Source organism: Ranitomeya imitator, chromosome 3, assembly GCF_032444005.1.
Source record: "Ranitomeya imitator isolate aRanImi1 chromosome 3, aRanImi1.pri, whole genome shotgun sequence".
In the NCBI taxonomy this organism is placed as follows: Eukaryota; Metazoa; Chordata; class Amphibia; order Anura; family Dendrobatidae; genus Ranitomeya; species Ranitomeya imitator.
This window is the reverse complement of record NC_091284.1, coordinates 277,175,284-277,194,938: the sequence shown is the minus strand read 5'-3', so window position 1 is coordinate 277,194,938 and position 19,655 is coordinate 277,175,284. Positions and strand designations below refer to the sequence as shown.

The 19,655-nt window shown below is 41.8% G+C and overlaps 1 protein-coding gene across 2 annotated transcripts in view; it reads left to right on the top strand.

The window, feature by feature from the left end:
- NAV1 (neuron navigator 1) overlaps positions 1 to 19,655 on the top strand; it is a 220,006-nt gene that overhangs the window by 47,176 nt on the left and 153,175 nt on the right. For both annotated transcript variants that reach the window (XM_069756486.1, XM_069756487.1), the window contains exon 5: positions 8,344 to 8,482. In XM_069756486.1, coding sequence (XP_069612587.1) covers positions 8,344 to 8,482 — 139 coding nt within the window. The remainder of the gene's footprint in view (positions 1 to 8,343; positions 8,483 to 19,655) is intronic.

The window sequence follows — 19,655 nt, the reverse complement described above, 5'->3', positions numbered from 1 at the left end:
GGGAAACTGTTTGTTCCTGACAGATGGACTAGTAGACTGATTTCTGAGGTTCACTGTTCCGTGTTGTCTGGTCATCCTGGCATTTTTGGTACCAGAGACTTGGTTGGTAGGTCCTTTTGGTGGCCTTCTTTGTCGCGTGATGTGCGTTTTTTTGTGCAGTCCTGTGGGACTTGTGCGTGGGCCAAGCCTTGTTGTTCCCGTGCTAGTGGGTTGCTTTTGCCATTGCCAGTCCCTGAGAGGCCCTGGACGCATATTTCGATGGATTTTATTTCTGATCTTCCGGTCTTCCAGAAAATGTCTGTTATCTGGGTTGTTTGTGACCGGTTCTCTAAGATGGTTCATTTGGTGCCTTTGCCTAAATTACCTTCCTCTTCGGATTTGGTTCCGTTGTTTTTTCAGCATGTGGTTCGTTTGCATGGGATTCCGGAGAATATTGTGACCGAGAGAGGTTCCTAGTTTGTTTCTAGGTTTTGGCGGGCCTTTTGTGCTAGGCTGGGCATTGATTTGTCTTTTTCTTCTGCATTTCATCCTCAGACAAATGGCCAGACCGAGCGAACTAATCAGACTTTGGAAACTTATTTGAGATGCTTTGTGTCTGCTGATCAGGATGATTGGGTGGCCTTCTTGCCATTGGCCGAGTTTGCCCTTAATAATCGGGCTAGTTCGGCTACTTTGGTTCCGCATTTCTTTTGTAATTTTGGTTTTCATCCTCGTTTTTCTTCTGGGCAGGTTGAGCCTTCTGACTGTCCTGGTGTGGATTCTGTGGTTGACAGGTTGCAGCAGATTTGGGCTCATGTGGTGGACAATTTGGTGTTGTCTCAGGAGGAGGCTCAACGTTTTGCTAACCGTCGTCGGTGTGTTGGTTCCCGGCTTCGGGTTGTGGATCTGGTCTGGTTGTCTTCCCGTCATGTTCCTATGAAGGTTTCTTCCCCTAAAGGTACCGTCACACTGAACGATATCGCTAGCGATCCGTGACGTTGCAGCGTCCTGGCTAGCGATATCGTTCAGTTTGACACATGGCAGCGATCAGAATCCTGCTGTGATGTCGTTGGTCGCTGCAGAAAGTCCAGCACTTTATTTCGTCGCTGGACTTCCTGCTGACATCGCTGAATCGGCGTGTGTGACGCAGATTCAGCGATGTCTTCGCTGGTAACCAGGGTAAACATCGGGTTACTAAGCGCAGGGTCGCACTTAGTAACCCGATGTTTACCCTGGTTACCAGCGTAAAAGTAAAAAAAAAAAAAAACACTACATACTTACCTTCTGCTGTCTGTCCCTTGGCGCTCTGCTTCTCTGCCCTGTGTAAGCACAGCGGCCGGAAACCAGAGCGGTGACGTCTGTGTGACAGCTCTCCAGCGACCAAACAGCGACGCTGCAGCGATCCGGATTGTTGTCGGTATCGCTGCAGCGTTGCTTAGTGTGACGGTACCTTAAGTTTAAGCCTCGGTTTATTGGTCCTTATAAGATTTCTGAGATTATTAATCTGGTGTCTTTTCGTTTGGCGCTTCCGGCCTCTTTTGCTATCCATAATGTCTTCCATAGATCTTTATTGCGGAAATATGTGGTGCCCGTTGTTCCCTCTGTTGATCCTCCGGCCCCTGTGTTGGTTGATGGTGAGTTGGTATGTGGTTGAGAAGATTTTGGATTCTCGTTTTTCGAGGCGGAGGCTTCAGTACCTTGTCAAATGGAAGGGTTATGGCCAGGAGGATAATTCTTGGGTTGTTGCCTCTGATGTCCATGCTGCTGATTTGGTCCGTGCCTTTCATCTGGCTCATCCTGATCGTCCTGGAGGCCCTGGTGAGGGTTCGGTGACCCCTCCTCAAGGGGGGGGGGGGTACTGTTGTGAATTCTGCTCTTGGGTTCCCTCCATTGGTTGTAGGTGGGAATGCAATTGTCTCTGAGTCACAGTCCTGGCCAGGTGTATCTACTGATTGCAGTTCTGACTGGGATATTTAGGTGTGCAGGATTCATTAGTCCTTGCCAGTTGTCAATGTTTCTTCTGAAGTGTTGGATCACTTTCTGGCTTCTCCTGCTCAGCTGTCAATTCAGCAAAGATAAGTGTCTGTTTTTTTTTTCTGTGGCACACATGCAGTGTGCTTATATTCTGTGCTATTCATTTGTTTTTCTCTTGTCCAGCTTAGACTGTGTCAGTGTTTTCTCGGTCTTGTTGGATTCTCTGGAGATGCAGATATACGCTCCACATCTTTAGTTAGATGGTGAAGTTTTTGTATTTTCTGCTGTGGATATTTTTTGGAAAGATTTTTAATACTGACCGCTTAGTATCCTGTCCTATCCTTTCCTATTTAACTAGTGTGTGCCTCATTTGCTAAATCCTGTTTTCTGCCTACGTGTGTCTTTTCCTATACTACTCACAGTCAATAATTGTGGGGTTCTTTGGGGTTCTGCTCTGAGGCAAGGTAGAAATTCCTATTTCCATATATAGGGGTATTTAGTCCTCCGGCTGTGTCGAGGTGTCTAGGTTTTGTTAGGCACACCCCACGGCTACTTCTAGTTGCATTGATAAGATCAGGGTTTGCGGTCAGTATAGTTACCACCTACTCCAGTGAAAGTTTTCATGCTGCTCCAAGGTCACCTGATCATAACAGCCTAGCCCTAACTTTAGCCCCAACCCTAGCCCTGTGGCTTTCACACTTGCATCGTGGGGCATCCGTTGCAATCCGTTGTTTTGGGCAAAATACGGATCCTGGAAATGTGCCCGCAGGATGCGTTTTTTGCCCATAGACTTGTATTGCCGACGGATCGCGACGGATGGCCACACGTCGCGTCCGTCGTGTACTGGATCCGTTGTGTTTTGGCGGACCGTCGTCACAAAAAAAGTTCAATCAACTTTTTTTTTGTACGTCGCGTCCGCCATTTCCGACTACGCATGCGTGGCCGTAACTCCGCCCCCTCCTCCCCTGAACATAGACTGGGCAGCGGATGCGTTGAAAAACTGCATCCGCTGCCCACGTGCACAATTTTCACAACGTGCATCGGTAAGTCGGGCCGACGCATTGCGATGGCCCCGTACCGACGCAAGTGTGAAAGAATCCTAATACTAACCCTAAATTTAGCTCCAACCCTAACCCTAAATTTAGCCCCAACCCTAACCCTAAATTTAGCCCCAACCCTAACCCTAACTTAAATTTAGCCCCAACCCTAACCATAAATTTAGCCCCAACCCTAACCCTAAATTTAACCCTAACCCTAAATTTAGCCCCAACCCTAAACCTAAATTTAGCCCCAACCCAACCCTAACCCTAAATTTAGCCCCAACCCTAACCCTAAATTTAGCCCCAACCCTAACTCTAAATTTAGCCCCAACTCCTCCAGCTGCCGACCGGCAGATCATGGTGGCGCACTGCTCATGCGCCCGCCATTTTCTTACCGGATGAAGAAGCCGGCGGGCAGGAGGGGACGCAGGAGGACCCAACATAAACATGTTATGGCTTTGTTCTTGGATCAATAGTCTACAAAAAAATGTGAAAAGAGTATAGAATATATGTAATAGAAGGCGAATGAGGCCTTATAGTTACCGCAGAACAGAAGAAATTTGCCATTGTATTATAATACTTATTATGAAGGCTTATATTATGGCAAGATATTCTGCCGTGCTTTATAATCATTGGGAACTTGTGTTGCAGGTCATTTTTATTACACAATGATAACTGTAAAAAAGAAAAAAAGTGGAATTGTGTTTTGTTTTCACTATTTCACTTTTCTATTTTTTTTCCCATTTTCTAGTACATTATATGGTAAATTGAGTAGTGCCACTGAAAAATACAACTTGTCCTGCAAAAGAAGAAAAACTGTGTTGACAATAATAATGTGTTGATAGTTCAGTAGTGACTGCTCCATGACTGACATCCTGTGGTGCTGGTGTCCAGAGCAGAGTGGCTGAGTACAGTGCGGCCATTATGTAGACCGCTGGCTTGGCGCTGGACGAGTGGAAGCGAGCAGCTGCAGGGAGAATATAACACCACTTTCTCCCTGCAGCTGCACTTCCAATTATAGTATGGAACATGTTTGTAATGATACGTATGTGCACGTTACCATTACAGCTTCAGGTAAACACTGTTTGTTTCTGCTGACAGGTCCCCGCATTATGTACAGCATGAGCAGTGTGGTACATATTTAGGAAAAGAGTTTGACTAAAAAGCTGTCATTGTAATATCCTATTGTGTTTAGTAAGCTATTTTTGATGAAATCCCCATTTTTGTACATAGCTCGTGTCCTGTTTTCAAGTAAATTGCAATGAGCTGCGGTACCTGACCCAGCCCTTAGATGTATTGTGAAAAAAACCTCTGACCATTCTTTTTTAAATTTGTGGAACCCTTAAACATGGAAAGGGGTGTTCTCTTACTAATCAGTATATGTATATGAATCACTGTTTAATGCTGCTCGATGAGGGAGGGATGAAGAATTCCCAGCACTCTTATTCCTTCAGTGCAGTGTCTCTTATTGTCCGCATTCCGTCTCCTTACAGTAATAGGACACATTTTGGCCTGTGCCAAGTCTTCATCAACTATTAAAATGTCATACATCACACTTGAGGTCATTTTCTGGAGACTAAAATTCATTTATGAGTAAGCATATTTTTATTTTTTATTTCATAAATTAGTAGTGCTCATGAAAATAAGCAACTTCATATGATAACTTATCAGGGAAATCTCTACTGATTAGTGATGAGCGAATATACTCATTACTCGAGATTTCCCGAGCACGCTCGGGGGGTCCTCCGAGTATTTTTTAGCATAAGTACATGTGGGGATTCCCTAGCAACCAGGCAACCCCCACATGTACTTATGTTGGCTAACAGATGTGAATTATTCAGCTGCGGCAATGAAAACTAAATCTCCGAGCACTAAAAAATACTCGTAGGACCCCGTGCGTGCTCGAGAAATCCCGAGTAACGAGTATATTCGCTCATCGCTAGTACTGATCTTTCACTCTCTATTCTGGGTAAAAAGCCACGTTTACATGTTCAGTATTTGGTCGGTGTATTACATCAGTGTCTGTAAGGCCTTTCACACTTCCGTCTGCTGTCGGGTGTCATAATGCATTGTTGTGACTTATCGACTGACGTCGTGAAAATAGTGAAGACCGTGCGCATTGCATCCAATGTTTTGACGGTTGCGTTGTTGCCTGAATTTCAATGGAGAAATTTCCGGGGCGACGAGAGAGAGGGAGAGAGAGAGAGATCTTTTCCCGGACTTGAAAATCTTTCTGGGCATGCTCATAGTGGAAAATCAGGATTCGTCGCTGGATTCCTGTGTTTGACGGTCAGCGACGGATCCTGCGTCCATAGGCTTCCATTATAGCCGATGACAGACAGCGCAGGATCTGTCGCTGAGCGATTTTTCCGACGTGCAGAACAAACTTTCCTCTGAACGTTTTCTCTGCACGATGGACCGCTATTTTCCAACGGACCCAGTGCACGACGGATAAAACGGATGGCCATCCGTCACAATCCGTCGCTAATACAAGTCTATGAGAGAAAACAGGATCCTGCAGAAAAATTTACAGGATCCTGTTTTTTCAAAACTCGACGGATTTCGACGGGAGAGAAAAGACGGAAGTGTGAAAGAGACCTAAGCCAAAATCAGCTAACCCCACCCATCCGACCGCTTTCTATCTACATTTTGTACTGACAGTAAACTGCTAATCAGTGGCTGGGGTAGAGCTGGACCAGAATGCACGTGGGAGCTAGTTTGGAAGTAATAATCTCCTGCTGATAAAATACTGATTGAAACAACAGCACAAAGCCTAATGAGTCACACATCACTGAAATCAGTGTCTCAGCCCCGACCTCATCTTTCTCTCAGATTACATAGCAAAAACTCACAGATTAATAAGCGATCTACCAAACAGCTTATATAAGAGGTTTCAATAACAATGCAGCAAGTAAGCAAATTTATAAATAATGCACAATATTATTACTCATCAGCCATCCTCTTGTAGTTCCCGCTGGTCTGCAGCGTCTAGGAAGCAAAGTGGGAAATTGTGCTAGACTATACAATGACTGTAATAAATGATTAATCTCATGCTCTCAGTCTAATCCCTTTGGAACCATCGTTTGTAACATGTGGATCCTAAAGGCTCCTCTGCGAAGTAATAGATAACTGAGCAGGTGCACACCCCGAGATGGGAAGGTTATAGACAAAAGTTATTTGCTATTTCACCTGAGAGATGGACTGATTCTAACCCTTAGGGCTTGTTCACATGAGTTTCAGCTAGAAAAGGGGGACGATTTTTTCTCACTTGTCACCCATGTGCAATCTGTTTTTTTACAGCAGCAGCTATTAATCATTTACAGGACCATTTACAGTTTCCTATGCTTCAGCATTGCCATGTATCTGTCAGAAAGTGAACCTTCAGTATTATTCAATATCAACTTGTCCAAAAAGCTCACTCGGATCATACTTACTAGTGAATGTAAGTTCTTGCCATATCAAATTCTTACTGCGCCAATGTCCTCAGTCGTAAATAGTTGAGCCAAAATAACACTTAAATAAATGAGGCTTTTTATAGAAGGCTAAAACATCTTTATTACAGTACATTAAAAGTATGACAAAAATCATGTAAATATGTAAAAACAACAGGCCAATACAAATACAACAAAAAGGTGTTGGTATACCTGCGTAAAGTCTACTGCAATATACTGCTGGGTATAGATATTATATGTAGAAATTCATATCATATGATAAAGACATAGTAGTGTGAATATAATAGTTATTTAACATACACAACAAAGGATACTAGACACAATAGATCAATATGAAGAGGTAATTTTAGCAGCAGTATAGGAGGCCAGGAATCCACCACACCCGACGCGCGTTTCGCAATGAAATACTTCTTCCAGGGGTGACTACTTAGTGTCATTATGTACAATAAAATGTTCTATCATGTTCATGTGTGCTATATTTTGAGTAACCATCACTTATGTGGATGTAATTGTAATTATCCAGATCTTTTATATGGATTATGCATATTTAGAATTTTTATCATGAAGTCCATTATATGTCATTATACCTTGCATCAATATGACACTATGTCTTTATCATATGATATGAATTTCTATATATAATATCTAACAGACTTCAAATAGACCCAGCAGTATATTTAGGTAGACTTTACCCAGGTATACCCACTCCTTTTTTCTTGTATTTGTATTACTCTGTTGTTTTTACATATTTATATGATTTTTGTCATATTTTTCATGTATTATAATAAGGATTCTTATAGCTTTCTATAAACAAGACTCATAGTTTAAGAGTTGGTTTTGCAGATGAAATTCTTCCAGCAGTAAAGTCCACCGTACACAGTAGATAGCTCTCTCCGGCTCTCTCACCCTCCATGTAGAGGAGCGCCCGGCTTGGGGAGTGATAGAGTTGGGGGGATTACTCTTCTGCTGATTTCTCATTGATGTCGTGTTAGTGGGATTTTAGATTCATATGTTGAGTACTTGTGATATGCAGTTAAAATCTAGTGTGCTGAAACCTTTGTGTATTAAAGATTAATATGTATCTGACCTTAAAAATAATCACATTTTCATTTAGTTTTGGCAAAACTAAAAAAATGTGTTTATGCCTAGAGTTATGGATTTCATATCCTCAAAGTTTCACTTAGATTTGATTGGTCTCATCATAAATATCTCTTGCTTCCCCCACACACCGCTCTGAAGTTTGCATGGAAAATACTGTTTGCCGACCACTACACTTATAGTAACTTCTATACATATGTTAAAGGGAACCTGTCAGCAGATTTGGCCTATATAAGATGTGGCCACCGCCTTTCAGGGCCGATATACAGCATTCTATAATGCTGTGGATAAGCCCCTGGTCCGACCTGAAAGATAAGCACCGCTCCATTACAGCGCTAGACTAGTGTTATTAGTTCGTGCCCCCAGTCTTATACGTACCAGCTGCTGTCTTCAGCTCTTCCCTGCGCCACCCATGTTGGTCTCCAGCAGGTTGTGACTTGTCGGATCGCTCCAGTGTTTGCTGGGCCAGTCACAACTCAATGTAAGTCTATGAGAGCCAGAACGGGGCCAGAACAAGGCTCCCATAGACTCACCAAAAACTTATGAGAACGTAGAGATTTCTGGAACTTTGCCATTTAGTGAAATTTTGGGGAAGCCATAAGTCCATAACCCTGGCAATATTTATACTTTGTATAGCATATTGTGATTACATAAGAGCTCTTTAGTGTACAAGAGAATTTTTTGATTCACATTTTCCATATTTAAATAAATTGTTTTGAATAATTTCTTTCAATTGTATTTTAAAGTAAAAGCCGTTATGCGGAATCACGGATAACTATAGCACTGTGCTGTTTTTGCAGTTGGGATGAGAGCAGCTCCATAAGCAGTGGCCTGAGTGATGCATCGGGAAATCTCAGCTCTGAGGAATGCAACGTCAGTTCTTCTCTTACCTCTTTACCATCCACACCTACTGCATCTCGACGAAGCTCAACTATTGCTGTAAGAATGAAACTATGACTTTTCCCTCTTTCTTTATAGCATTGCATATTCAGTACACATAAATATACTTATACTGCATTTGAGAATGTATACATAAATGTAAACAAACCGGACACAATCATATATACACACATGCATACAGACACAACATACATTCATGCTTACTCACATGCATATATACACCGCACACATGTATTTAAATATATATATACTAGATGGTGGCCCGATTCTAACGCATCGGGTATTCTAGAATATGCATGTCCACGTAGTATATTGCCCAGTCACGTAGTATATTGCCCAGCCACGTAGTATATTGCCCAGTCACGTAGTATATTGCCCAGCCACGTAGTATATTGCCCAGCGACGTAGTATATTGCCCAGCCACGTAGTATATTGCCCAGCCACGTAGTATATTGCCCAGCCACGTAGTATATTGCCCAGCCACGTAGTATATTGCCCAGCGATGTAGTATATTGTCCAGCCACGTAGTATATTGCCCAGCCACATAGTATATTGCCCAGCGACGTAGTATATTGCCCAGCCACGTAGTATATTGCCCAGCCACGTATTGCCCAGCCACATAGTATATAGCACAGCCCACGTAGTACGGTATATTGCCCAGTCACATAGTATATTGCCCAGCCACGTAGTATATTGCCCAGTCACGTAGTATATTGCCCAGCCACGTAGTATATTGCCCAGCGACGTAGTATATTGCCCAGCCACGTAATATATTGCCCAGCGACGTAGTATATTGCCCAGCCACGTAGTATATTGCCCAGCCACGTAGTATATTGCCCAGCGACGTAGTATATTGCCCAGCCACGTAGTATATTGCCCAGCCACGTAGTGTATTGCCCAGCGACGTAGTATATTGCCCAGCGACATAGTATATTGCCCAGCGACGTAGTATATTGCCCAGCCACGTAGTATATTGCCCAGCGATGTAGTATATTGCCCAGCCACGTAGTATATTGCCCAGCCACGTAGTATATTGCCCAGCGACGTAGTATATTGCCCAGCCACGTAGTATATTGCCCAGCCACGTAGTATATTGCCCAGCCACGTAGTATATTGCCCAGCCACGTAGTATATTGCCCAGCGACGTAGTATATTGCCCAGCCACGTAGTATATTGCCCAGCCACATAGTATATAGCACAGCCCACGTAATATATTGCCCAGCCACGTAGTATATTGCCCAGCCACGTAGTATATTGCCCAGCCACGTATTGCCCAGCCACATAGTATATAGCACAGCCCACGTAGTACGGTATATTGCCCAGTCACATAGTATATTGCCCAGCCACGTAGTATATTGCCCAGTCACGTAGTATATTGCCCAGCCACGTAGTATATTGCCCAGCGACGTAGTATATTGCCCAGCCACGTAATATATTGCCCAGCGACGTAGTATATTGCCCAGCCACGTAGTATATTGCCCAGCCACGTAGTATATTGCCCAGCGACGTAGTATATTGCCCAGCCACGTAGTATATTGCCCAGTCACGTAGTATATTGCCCAGCCACGTAGTATATTGCCCAGCGACGTAGTATATTGCCCAGCCACGTAATATATTGCCCAGCGACGTAGTATATTGCCCAGCCACGTAATATATTGCCCAGCCACGTAGTATATTGCCCAGCCACGTAGTATATTGCCCAGCCACGTAGTATATTGCCCAGCGACGTAGTATATTGCCCAGCCACGTAGTATATTGCCCAGCCACATAGTATATTGCCCAGCCATGTAGTATATTGCCCAGCCACATAATATATTGCCCAGCGACGTAGTACATTGCCCAGCCACGTAGTATATTGCCCAGCGACGTAGTATATTGCCCAGCCACGTAGTATATTGCCAAGCCACATAGTATATAGCACAGCCCACGTAGTACAGTATATTGCCCAGTCACATAGTATATTGCCCAGCCACGTAGTATATTGCCCAGCGACGTAGTATATTGCCCAGCCACGTAGTATATTGCCCAGCCACGTAGTATATTGCCCAGCCACGTAATATATTGCCCAGCGACGTAGTGTATAGCAGAGCCACGTAGTATCTTGCCCAGCACAGAGCCACGTAGTATAGAGACTTAAAAAAATAAATAAACATATACTCACCTATAGCCCGTTGAAGTCCTGCTATACTTACCATTCGCCGCCTTTCCCGCTCCTTGCCACGCTCCCGGGATCGCTCCATTGCAAGCGGCAGCTTGCGGTCCCAAGGCTCGTGTGAGCAGGACCTATGATGACGTCGCGGTCACATGACCGTGACGTCACGGCAGGTCCTTGTCGCACACCAGCCCTGGGACGGAACCGGAAGCTGCCGCTTGCAAAGGAGCGATCCCGGGAGCGTGGTGAGGAGCGAGAAAGGCGGCGGAGGGTGAGTATAGCAGGTTTTTTGTTTTTTTAATTATTTTTAACATGACATATTTTTAGTATTGATGCTGCATAGGCAGCATCAATAGTAAATAGTCGGGGACACACAGGGTTAATAGCAGCGGTAACGGAGTGAGGGGATTATGGAGCGGGCGCCAGGCAGTGAGTGCAGGGGAGTAGGGGAGGGACTAATCGGACTGTGGCCGTCGCTGATTGGTCGCGGAAGCCATGACAGGCAGCTGCCGAGACCAATCAGCGAATGAATAACCGTGACAGAAAGACAGACAGATGGAAGTACCCCGTAGACAATTATGTATATAGATATGTATATATATATATATATATATATATACAGTAAAGAGCAAAAGTTTGGACATACCTTCTTATTTAAAGATTTTTCTGTATTTTCTTGACTATGAAAATTGTAAATTCACACTGAAAGCATCAAAACTATGAATTAACACACGTGGAATTATATACTTAACAAAAAAGTGTGAAACAACTGAAAATATTTCTTATATTCTAGGTTCTTCAAAGTAGCCAACTTTAGCTTTGATGACTGCTTTGCACACTCTTGGATTCTCTTGATGAGCTTCAAGAGGTAGTCACCGGAAATGGTTTTCAGTTCACAGGTGTGCCCTGTCAGGTTTAATAAGTGGGGAGCACGGTGGCGCAGTGGTTGGCACTGCAGCCTTGCTGCGCTGGGATCCTGGGTTCCAATCCCACCCAGGACAACATCTGCAAAGAGTTTGTATGTTCTTTCCATGTTTGCGTGGGTGTTCTCCGGTTTCCTCCCACATTCCAAAGACATACTGAAAGGGATTCCAGATTGTGAGCCCCATCGGGGACAGTGATGATAATGTGTGTAAAGCGCTGCGGAATATGTTAGCGCTATGTAAAGATTATTATTATTAATAAGTGGGATTTCTTGCCTTATAAATGGGGTTGGGACCATCAGTTGTGTTGAGCAGAAGTCTGGAAGCTGATAGTCCTAATTCTAACAGACTGTTAGAATTTGTAGTTTGGCAAGAAAAAAGCAGCTAAATAAAGAAAAACGAGTGGCCATCGTTACTTTAAGAAATGAAGGTCAGTCAGTCCGAAAAATTGTCCCCAAGTGCAGTGGCAAAAACTATCAAGCGCTACAAAGAAACTGGCTCACATGAGGACCGCCCCAGGAAAGGAAGACCAAGAGTCACCTCCGCTTCTGAGGATAAGTTTATCCGAGTCACAAGCCTAAGAAATCACAGGTTAACAGCAGCTCAGATTAGAGACCAGGTCAATGCCACACAGAGTTCTAGCACCAGACACACCTCTACAACAACTGTTAAGAGGAGACTTTGTGCAGCAGGCCTTTATGGTAAAATAGCTGCTAGGAAACCACTGCTAAGGACAGGCAACAAGCAGAAGAGAGTTGTTTGGGCTGAAGAACACAAGGAATGGACATTAGACCAGTGGAAATCTGTGCTTTGGTCTGATGAGTCCAAATTTGAGATCTTTGGTTCCAACCACCGTGTCTTTGTGCGACGCAGAAAAGGTGAACGGATGGACTCTACATGCCTGGTTCCCACCGTGAAGCATGGAGGAGGTGTGATGGTGTGGGGCTGATTTGCTGGTGACACTGTTGGGGATTTACTCAAAATTGAAGGCATACTGAACCAGTATGGCTACCACAGCATCTTGCAGCGGCATGCTGTTCCATCCGGTTTGCGTATAGTTGGACCATTTATTTTTCAACAGGACAATGACCCCAAACACACCTCCAGGGCTATTTGACCAAGAAGTAGAGTGATGGGGTGCTACGCCAGATGACCTGGCCTCCACAGTCACCAGACCTCAACTCCATCGAGATGGTTTGGGGTGAGCTGGACCGCAGAGTGAAGGCAAAAGGGCCAACAAGTGCTAAGCATCTCTGGGAACTCCTTCAAGATTGTTGGGAGACCATTACCTGGTGACTACCTGTTGAAGCTCATCAAGAGAATGCCAAGAGTGTGCAAAGCAGTCATCAAAGCAAAAGGTGGCTACTTTGAAGAACTTAGAATATAAGACATAATTTCAGTTGTTTCACACTTTTTTGTTAAGTATATAATTCCACATGTGTTAATTCATAGTTTTGATGCCTTCAGTGTGAATGTACAATTTTCATAGTCATGAAAATACAGAAAAATCTTTAAATGAGAAGGTGTGTCCAAACTTTTGTTCTGTACTGTATATGCATATATCACACACATACAGACTCTGCACACAAGCATATACAATGGCATGGTAAAAATTCAAAGTTACTGTCATTTTGAACAATTAAACAAGTTGAAGATGAAATGATCTCTAAAGGGCTAAAGTTAAAGATTACACATTTCCTTTGTATTTTAGAGGAAAAAAAACAACATGTATATTGTCCTTTTTACATTAATAAAAAAATTACAAAATGGAAAAGGGCCGATGTTTTGTCTTGGCAGTTGCCGGGCTGCATGGCGCCGTCGTGCACTTCTGTGTCTCTGGGTCGCGCATGCGCCGCTAAGCTTCAGCTCCTTTCATCAGCGGTATCCTTTATTATATGTTGTGCGCGTGCGCGGGCCGGGTCCCCTTGGTGACGCGTCCGGCTTCATGGGTGTCCTGGCGGTTGCCGGGCTGCATGGTGCCCTCGTGCACTTCCGGGTCTTTTGGTCGCGCATGCGCCGCCATGCTTCTGCTCTGTCCATTAGCGTTATCCCCCATGATATAAACAGACCTCCGGTTCCTCCAGTGCATCACCCCCTGACGAAGGACTGAGTCCGAAACGCGCGTCGGGGTGCACTGTATCTGGAGGCTCGGGCGGCATCAGGAGGAGGTAATCCAATATATTGCGTTTATTAGTACCTTGTTCTCTTATACTAATTACTCTTATACTAATTGTTCTGGGCTTTGCTGCTGTCTTTAGTATATGGCTCTGGAGTATATGGTTCTGGCGTTTTTGGATTTACCCTGCACATATGCACTCTGCACTTTATTCTTTTAGTATATACTGACATATTTATCACAGGTGTCAGCCTCTATTGGTCTCTCTGACCTTACATTCTTCGGTCATTTGGCACTTTTTTTGTTGGCCTTTCTTTGTAGTGCACCAGCATATAGGATTCATACACTCTTCCATATACACACACTGTTTCCCCTTATTCATTCATAGTCCCCTAGTTTTATATATATATACATATATATATATATATATATATATATATATATATATATATATTTTCACATACACTTGTTTATTTTTATTTATTTATTTTTTCACACATTGTTTATATTATAATTTTTATCCTGGTTTTTTATTTTGCACATATTGGTTGTATTTTGATTATTTATATATATTTTACTCATATATATACAATTTTTCATTTTTTCACCGTTTTATTATATATATATATATATATTTTTCATATACCATTTTTCCATTCTCCTTTTTTTAGTTTTTGCACAACGGTTATACTTTTTATGTACATATACATACACTTTTGTGTATATAATACTTATATATATTCCTTTGTACATACATATGCTACCTCATACTATCTATGCAGAGCCAGACTTTTAGAGTGTCAGAATATATATATATTTTCTACTAGTATTATTTTATATTTCTTATATACTTACCCTACCTCCTGTTAGTCCGTTACCACTATTATAATCTAATATTATTTTTGTATATACACTTTTGTATTTTGTTCCCTCCAGTTACAGGCACAGATTGTTGTTGCCAATTATTGCCCATACAAATATGTATATTTATACTATTTTCCAATAAAGGCATTTTATTTTTCTGTCATCTTTTGACTTCGTCCTTTTATTTTTTATATGGTACATCTACACTACTATTATTACTCTCTGTTATTAATTTTATTATTATTACTTTCTATGGGCCTTTCTATTGGTAGATTGACTTCCATACTTGGGTTCTTTTTTTGACTCTATAACCGAATGGTATGCCATTCATTCATTTAGTGTGGATAGTGTTTTATGTGCATTCTATTCGGCACCGTGGGCACTTTGTGTGTTTTAATTTAGTTTATATATTTTGCCCGCTTGATTTTCTACTGTCCACTGCTATTTTTATATGGATAGATGAAACCAAAGTTTGGTCACAATGGCCTGTACTACATTTGTCAAGACTCAAATACAGCATATTAGCACAAACAACTCACACTACCTGTCAACTCACCATAGGAACTCAACCTTAAGGAGCTAGTAATTTTCATTTTTGTGCTTTTTTTCCCCTCTATTTGTTCCAAGAGCCATAACCAGTAGCTAAGTGAGCCAACTTCCACCTTTAAAGCAGGCGGAATTGTGGATTTATTATGATGGTCTACTGGACTGCATGGCATCCATATTTAGTACTTGTACAAGGGCCTCTTCTGTCTGGGTCCTCTCGTGCATTCGTACATTCAGGATTTGATGAGGATTCCCGGAAACAGGGAAACAAAATATCTAATAGATGTATGAGTTCGGTAATTCTTCTTGCTGAGTATGGACAGAAAAGCTGAAGATTAGCCATATTGAATGACTAAGCAGCAGCTAATCCTTGGGCAGATCTTATGGCATTTGTACACATCTGCGCCAGAATTACAAGTGTCATCCTCGAAGATCTGCCATGGATCCTCTTGTAAACAGATATCAAATTTGCCAAAAAATGTGTTAACACACCTTTTTAGTCATACAGAGCCGATATGACCTGTGGCTGGAAAGCAAAGATCTATAACATTGTCCTGCATATCATTGGTTAAAGCTGTAGCGCATGAATGTAAGAATTTAAAGTTCAGTGCTTAAAATGCAAGTGTTTACAAGGCAACCTTCCCCCACAGGGAGCCAAGAACCAGATCCCTACCAGCCATTTATGTAATTACTAGCTGAAGAGCCCGGCGTTGCCCGGGCATAGTAAATATCTGTGGTTAGTTATAGCACCTCACTTCTCTTATTTTCCCATCACGCCTCTCATTTTCCCAATCACATCTTTCATTTTCTCCCTCACACCTCTCATTTTCTCCCTCACTCCTCTCATTCCCCCCTAACACTTGTTATTTCAACCTCACATCTGTCATTTTCTGATCACTCCACTATTTTTCCTCACTCCTCTCATTTTGCACTCACACCTTTTCATTTTCACCTCACACCTCTCATTTTCACCTCAGTATATACATGTTTGTCATCTCCCTTATATATAGTATACACTTGTATGTCATCTCCTGTATATAGTATATACCTGCTGTGTGTCATCTCCCCTGTATATAGTATATACCTGTATGTTGTGAAAATAAAAAATTGCTTGCTAAAACATCATTTTTGAGGAAAGAAAAATGATTTTTTATTTTCACGGCTCTGCGTTGTAAACATCTGTGAAGCACTTGGGGGTTCAAAGTGCTCACCACATATCTAGATAAGTACCTTGGGGGGTCTAGTTTCCAAAATGTGGTCACTTGTGGGGGGTTTCTACTGTTTAGGCACATCAGGGGCTCTGCAAACGCAACGTGACGCCCGCAGACCATTCCATCAAAGTCTGCATTTCAAAAGTCACTACTTCCCTTCTGAGCCCCGACATGTGCCCAAACAGTGGTTCCCCCCCCCACATATGGGGCATCAGCGTATTCAGGACAAACTGGACAACAACTTTTAGGGTCCAATTTCTCCTGTTACTCTTGTGAAAATAAAAAATTGCAGGCTAAAAAATAATTTTTGAGGAAAGAAAAATGATTTTTTATTTTCACGGCTCTGCGTTATATATTTCTATGAAGCACTTGGGGGTTTAAAGTGGTCACCGCACATCTAGATTAGTTCCATGGGACGTCTAATTTCCAAAATGGAGTCACATGTGGGGAAGCTTCAATGTTTAGGCACACAGGGGCTCTCCAAACGCGACATGGTGTCCGCTAACGATTGGAGCTAATTTTTCATTCAAAAAGTCTAATGGCACTCCTTCCCTTCCGAGGCCTGCCGCGTGCCCAAACAGTGGTTTACCCCCACATGTGAGGTATCAGTGTACTCAAGAGAAATTGCCCAATAAATTTTAGGATCCATTTTATCCTGTTGCCCATGTAGAAATGAACAAATTGAGGCTAAATGAATTTTTTTTTTTTTAAAAAGTACTTTTTCATTTTTTCGGATCAATTTGTGAAGCACCTGGGGGTTCAAAGTGTTCACTATGCATCTAGATAAGTTCCTTGGGGGGTCTAGTTTCGAAAATGGGGTCACATGTGGGGGAGCTCCAATGTTTAGGCACACAGGGGCTCTCCAAACGCGACATGGTGTCCGCTAACGATTGGAGCTAATTTTTCATTCAAGAGTCAAATGGCGCTCCTTCCCTTCCGAGCCCTGTCGTGCGCCCAAACAGTGGTTTGTGACCACATATGAGGTATCAGTGTACTCAGGAGAAATTGTCCAAAACATTTTAGGATCCATTTTATCCTGGTACCCATGTGAAAATGAAAAAATTGAGGCTAAAATAAATTTTTTGTGAAAAAAAAAAGTACTTTTTCATTTTTACGGATCAATTTGTGAAGCACCTGGGGGTTCAAAGTGCTCACTATGCATCTAGATAAGCTCCTTGGGGGTCTAGTTTCCAAAATGGGGTCACTTGTGGGAAAGCTCCAATGTTTAGGCACACAGGGGCTCTCCAAACGCGGCATGGTGTCCGCTAAAGATTGGAGCCAATTTTTCATTGAAAAAGTCAAATGGCGCTCCTTCCCTTCAGAACCCTGTTGTGCGCCCAGACAGTGGTTCCCCCCGACATATGAGGCATCGGCGTACTCAGGACAAATTGTACAATAAGGATTGGGGTCCAGTTTCTCTTTTTACCCTTGGGAAAATAAAAAAAATTTCCTATAACATCATTTTTGTGACTAAAAAGTTAAATGTTCATTTTTTCCTTCCATGTTGCTTCTGCTGCTGTGAAGTACCTGAAGGGTTAATAAACTTCTTGAATGTGGTTTTGAGTACCTTGAGGGGTGCAGTTTTTAGAATGGTGTCACTTTAGGATATTTTCAGCCATACAGACCCCTCAACCGACTTCAAATGTGAGGTGGTTCCTAAAAAAATGGTTTTGTAAATTTAGTTGTAAAAATGAGAAATCGCTGGTCAAATTTTAACCCTTATAACTTCCTAGCATAAAAAAATTTTGTTTCCAAAATTGTGCTGATGTAAAGTAGACATGTGGAAAATGTTATTTATTAACTATTTTGTGTCACATAACTCTCTGGTTTAACAGAATAAAAATTCAAAATTTGAAAATTGTGAAATTTTCACAATTTTAGCCAAATTTCCATTTTTTTCACAAATAAACGCAAAAATTATTGACCTAAATTTACCACTAACATGAAGCCCAATATGTCACAAAAAAACAATCTCAGAACCGTTACGATCCGTTGAAGCGTTCCCGAGTTATTACCTCATAAAGGGACACTGGTCAGAATTGCAAAAAATGGCTAGGTCATTAAGGTCAAAATAGGCTGGGTCATGAAGGGGTTAAACCTGACAGGGCACACCTGTGCAGTGAAAACCATTCCCGGAGTCTAACTTTTGAAACTCATCAAGAGAATGCTAAGAGTGTGCAAAGCAGTCATCAAAGCAAAAGGTGGCTACTTTGAAGAACCTAGAATATAAGACATAATTTCATTTGTTTCACACTTTTTTGTTAAGTATATAATTCCACATGTGTTAATTCATAGTTTTGATGCCTTCAGTGTGAATTTACAATTTTCATAGTCATGAAAATACAGAAAAATCTTTAAATGAGAAGGTTTGTCCAAACTTTTGGTCTATACTGTATTTTGCACATTATACTATTCTCAATAGATTTCAACACAATTTGATTTTTCAACGATACAAATTAAATACAAAATACAGTGTTATTACTTGGTAACTTACGTTACACAAAAAGGAAAGGCAATTGTCCATATCATGAGACTGGCAAATTTTCTGTTCTGGTAAACGGGAGAAGCACTATTTTTATTGTATTAAAACACCATAGTCCAAGCAACTTTAACAAATTTATTTTAACCTTTCAAGTTAAATGCAACAGTTTTTATTACAAGAAATGTAGGTAACTCGCGTTACAACACAATATAGTAACTTACGTTACAAAAGAAAGAAAGTGTTTCTCACTGTTCATATTTGAGAAGGCAAAGTGACATTATTTAGACAAAACATAGGCTGCATGTGAATTCATTGGTGTAAACTACATATAATGTAGACTAAAATTTTGTATAAAAATGTAATCAATCAATATTCATACTTCAGTTGTCAACATTTTTGCAGAGTGAAAATTTTGATGACAAAATATGACCGTTGATCAATTACATAATGTAGACTAAATTTTAATCTGGTTTGGCTGTGTGAGAGGTGTCTGACCGGGATCCAAGCCAAACCAGATCTTTGCACTGATGAGTGACAGTACCCCGAAACACAGTGTCTGCAAATTGAGATCTGGTTTGGCTCTTATCCTAAGTCATGTGACAAGGCTCGTTAAAGGGTCAACATTGACTGTTAGGATTGCTACTTCCAATAGGTGGCACTAGAGTTCTAGTCCTCTTCCTCTCCGAAGAGACAATTTGCATATTTCCCAGAGGAGCATTGCAGCTTTAAGTCTCCTCACCTCGACATGCTTAACATGTCACTCTCCACAAGGAGAAGCAATACTTTTTTACCTTTTTGGTAACTTACGTTACTGAGAAAAAGTCTACAAACATTACTGAGAAAAAGTCTACAATGGATATGTGCAAAATTTCTGGTAAACAATAATCTTACAGAACCAAAGATATTATAGTATTTTGG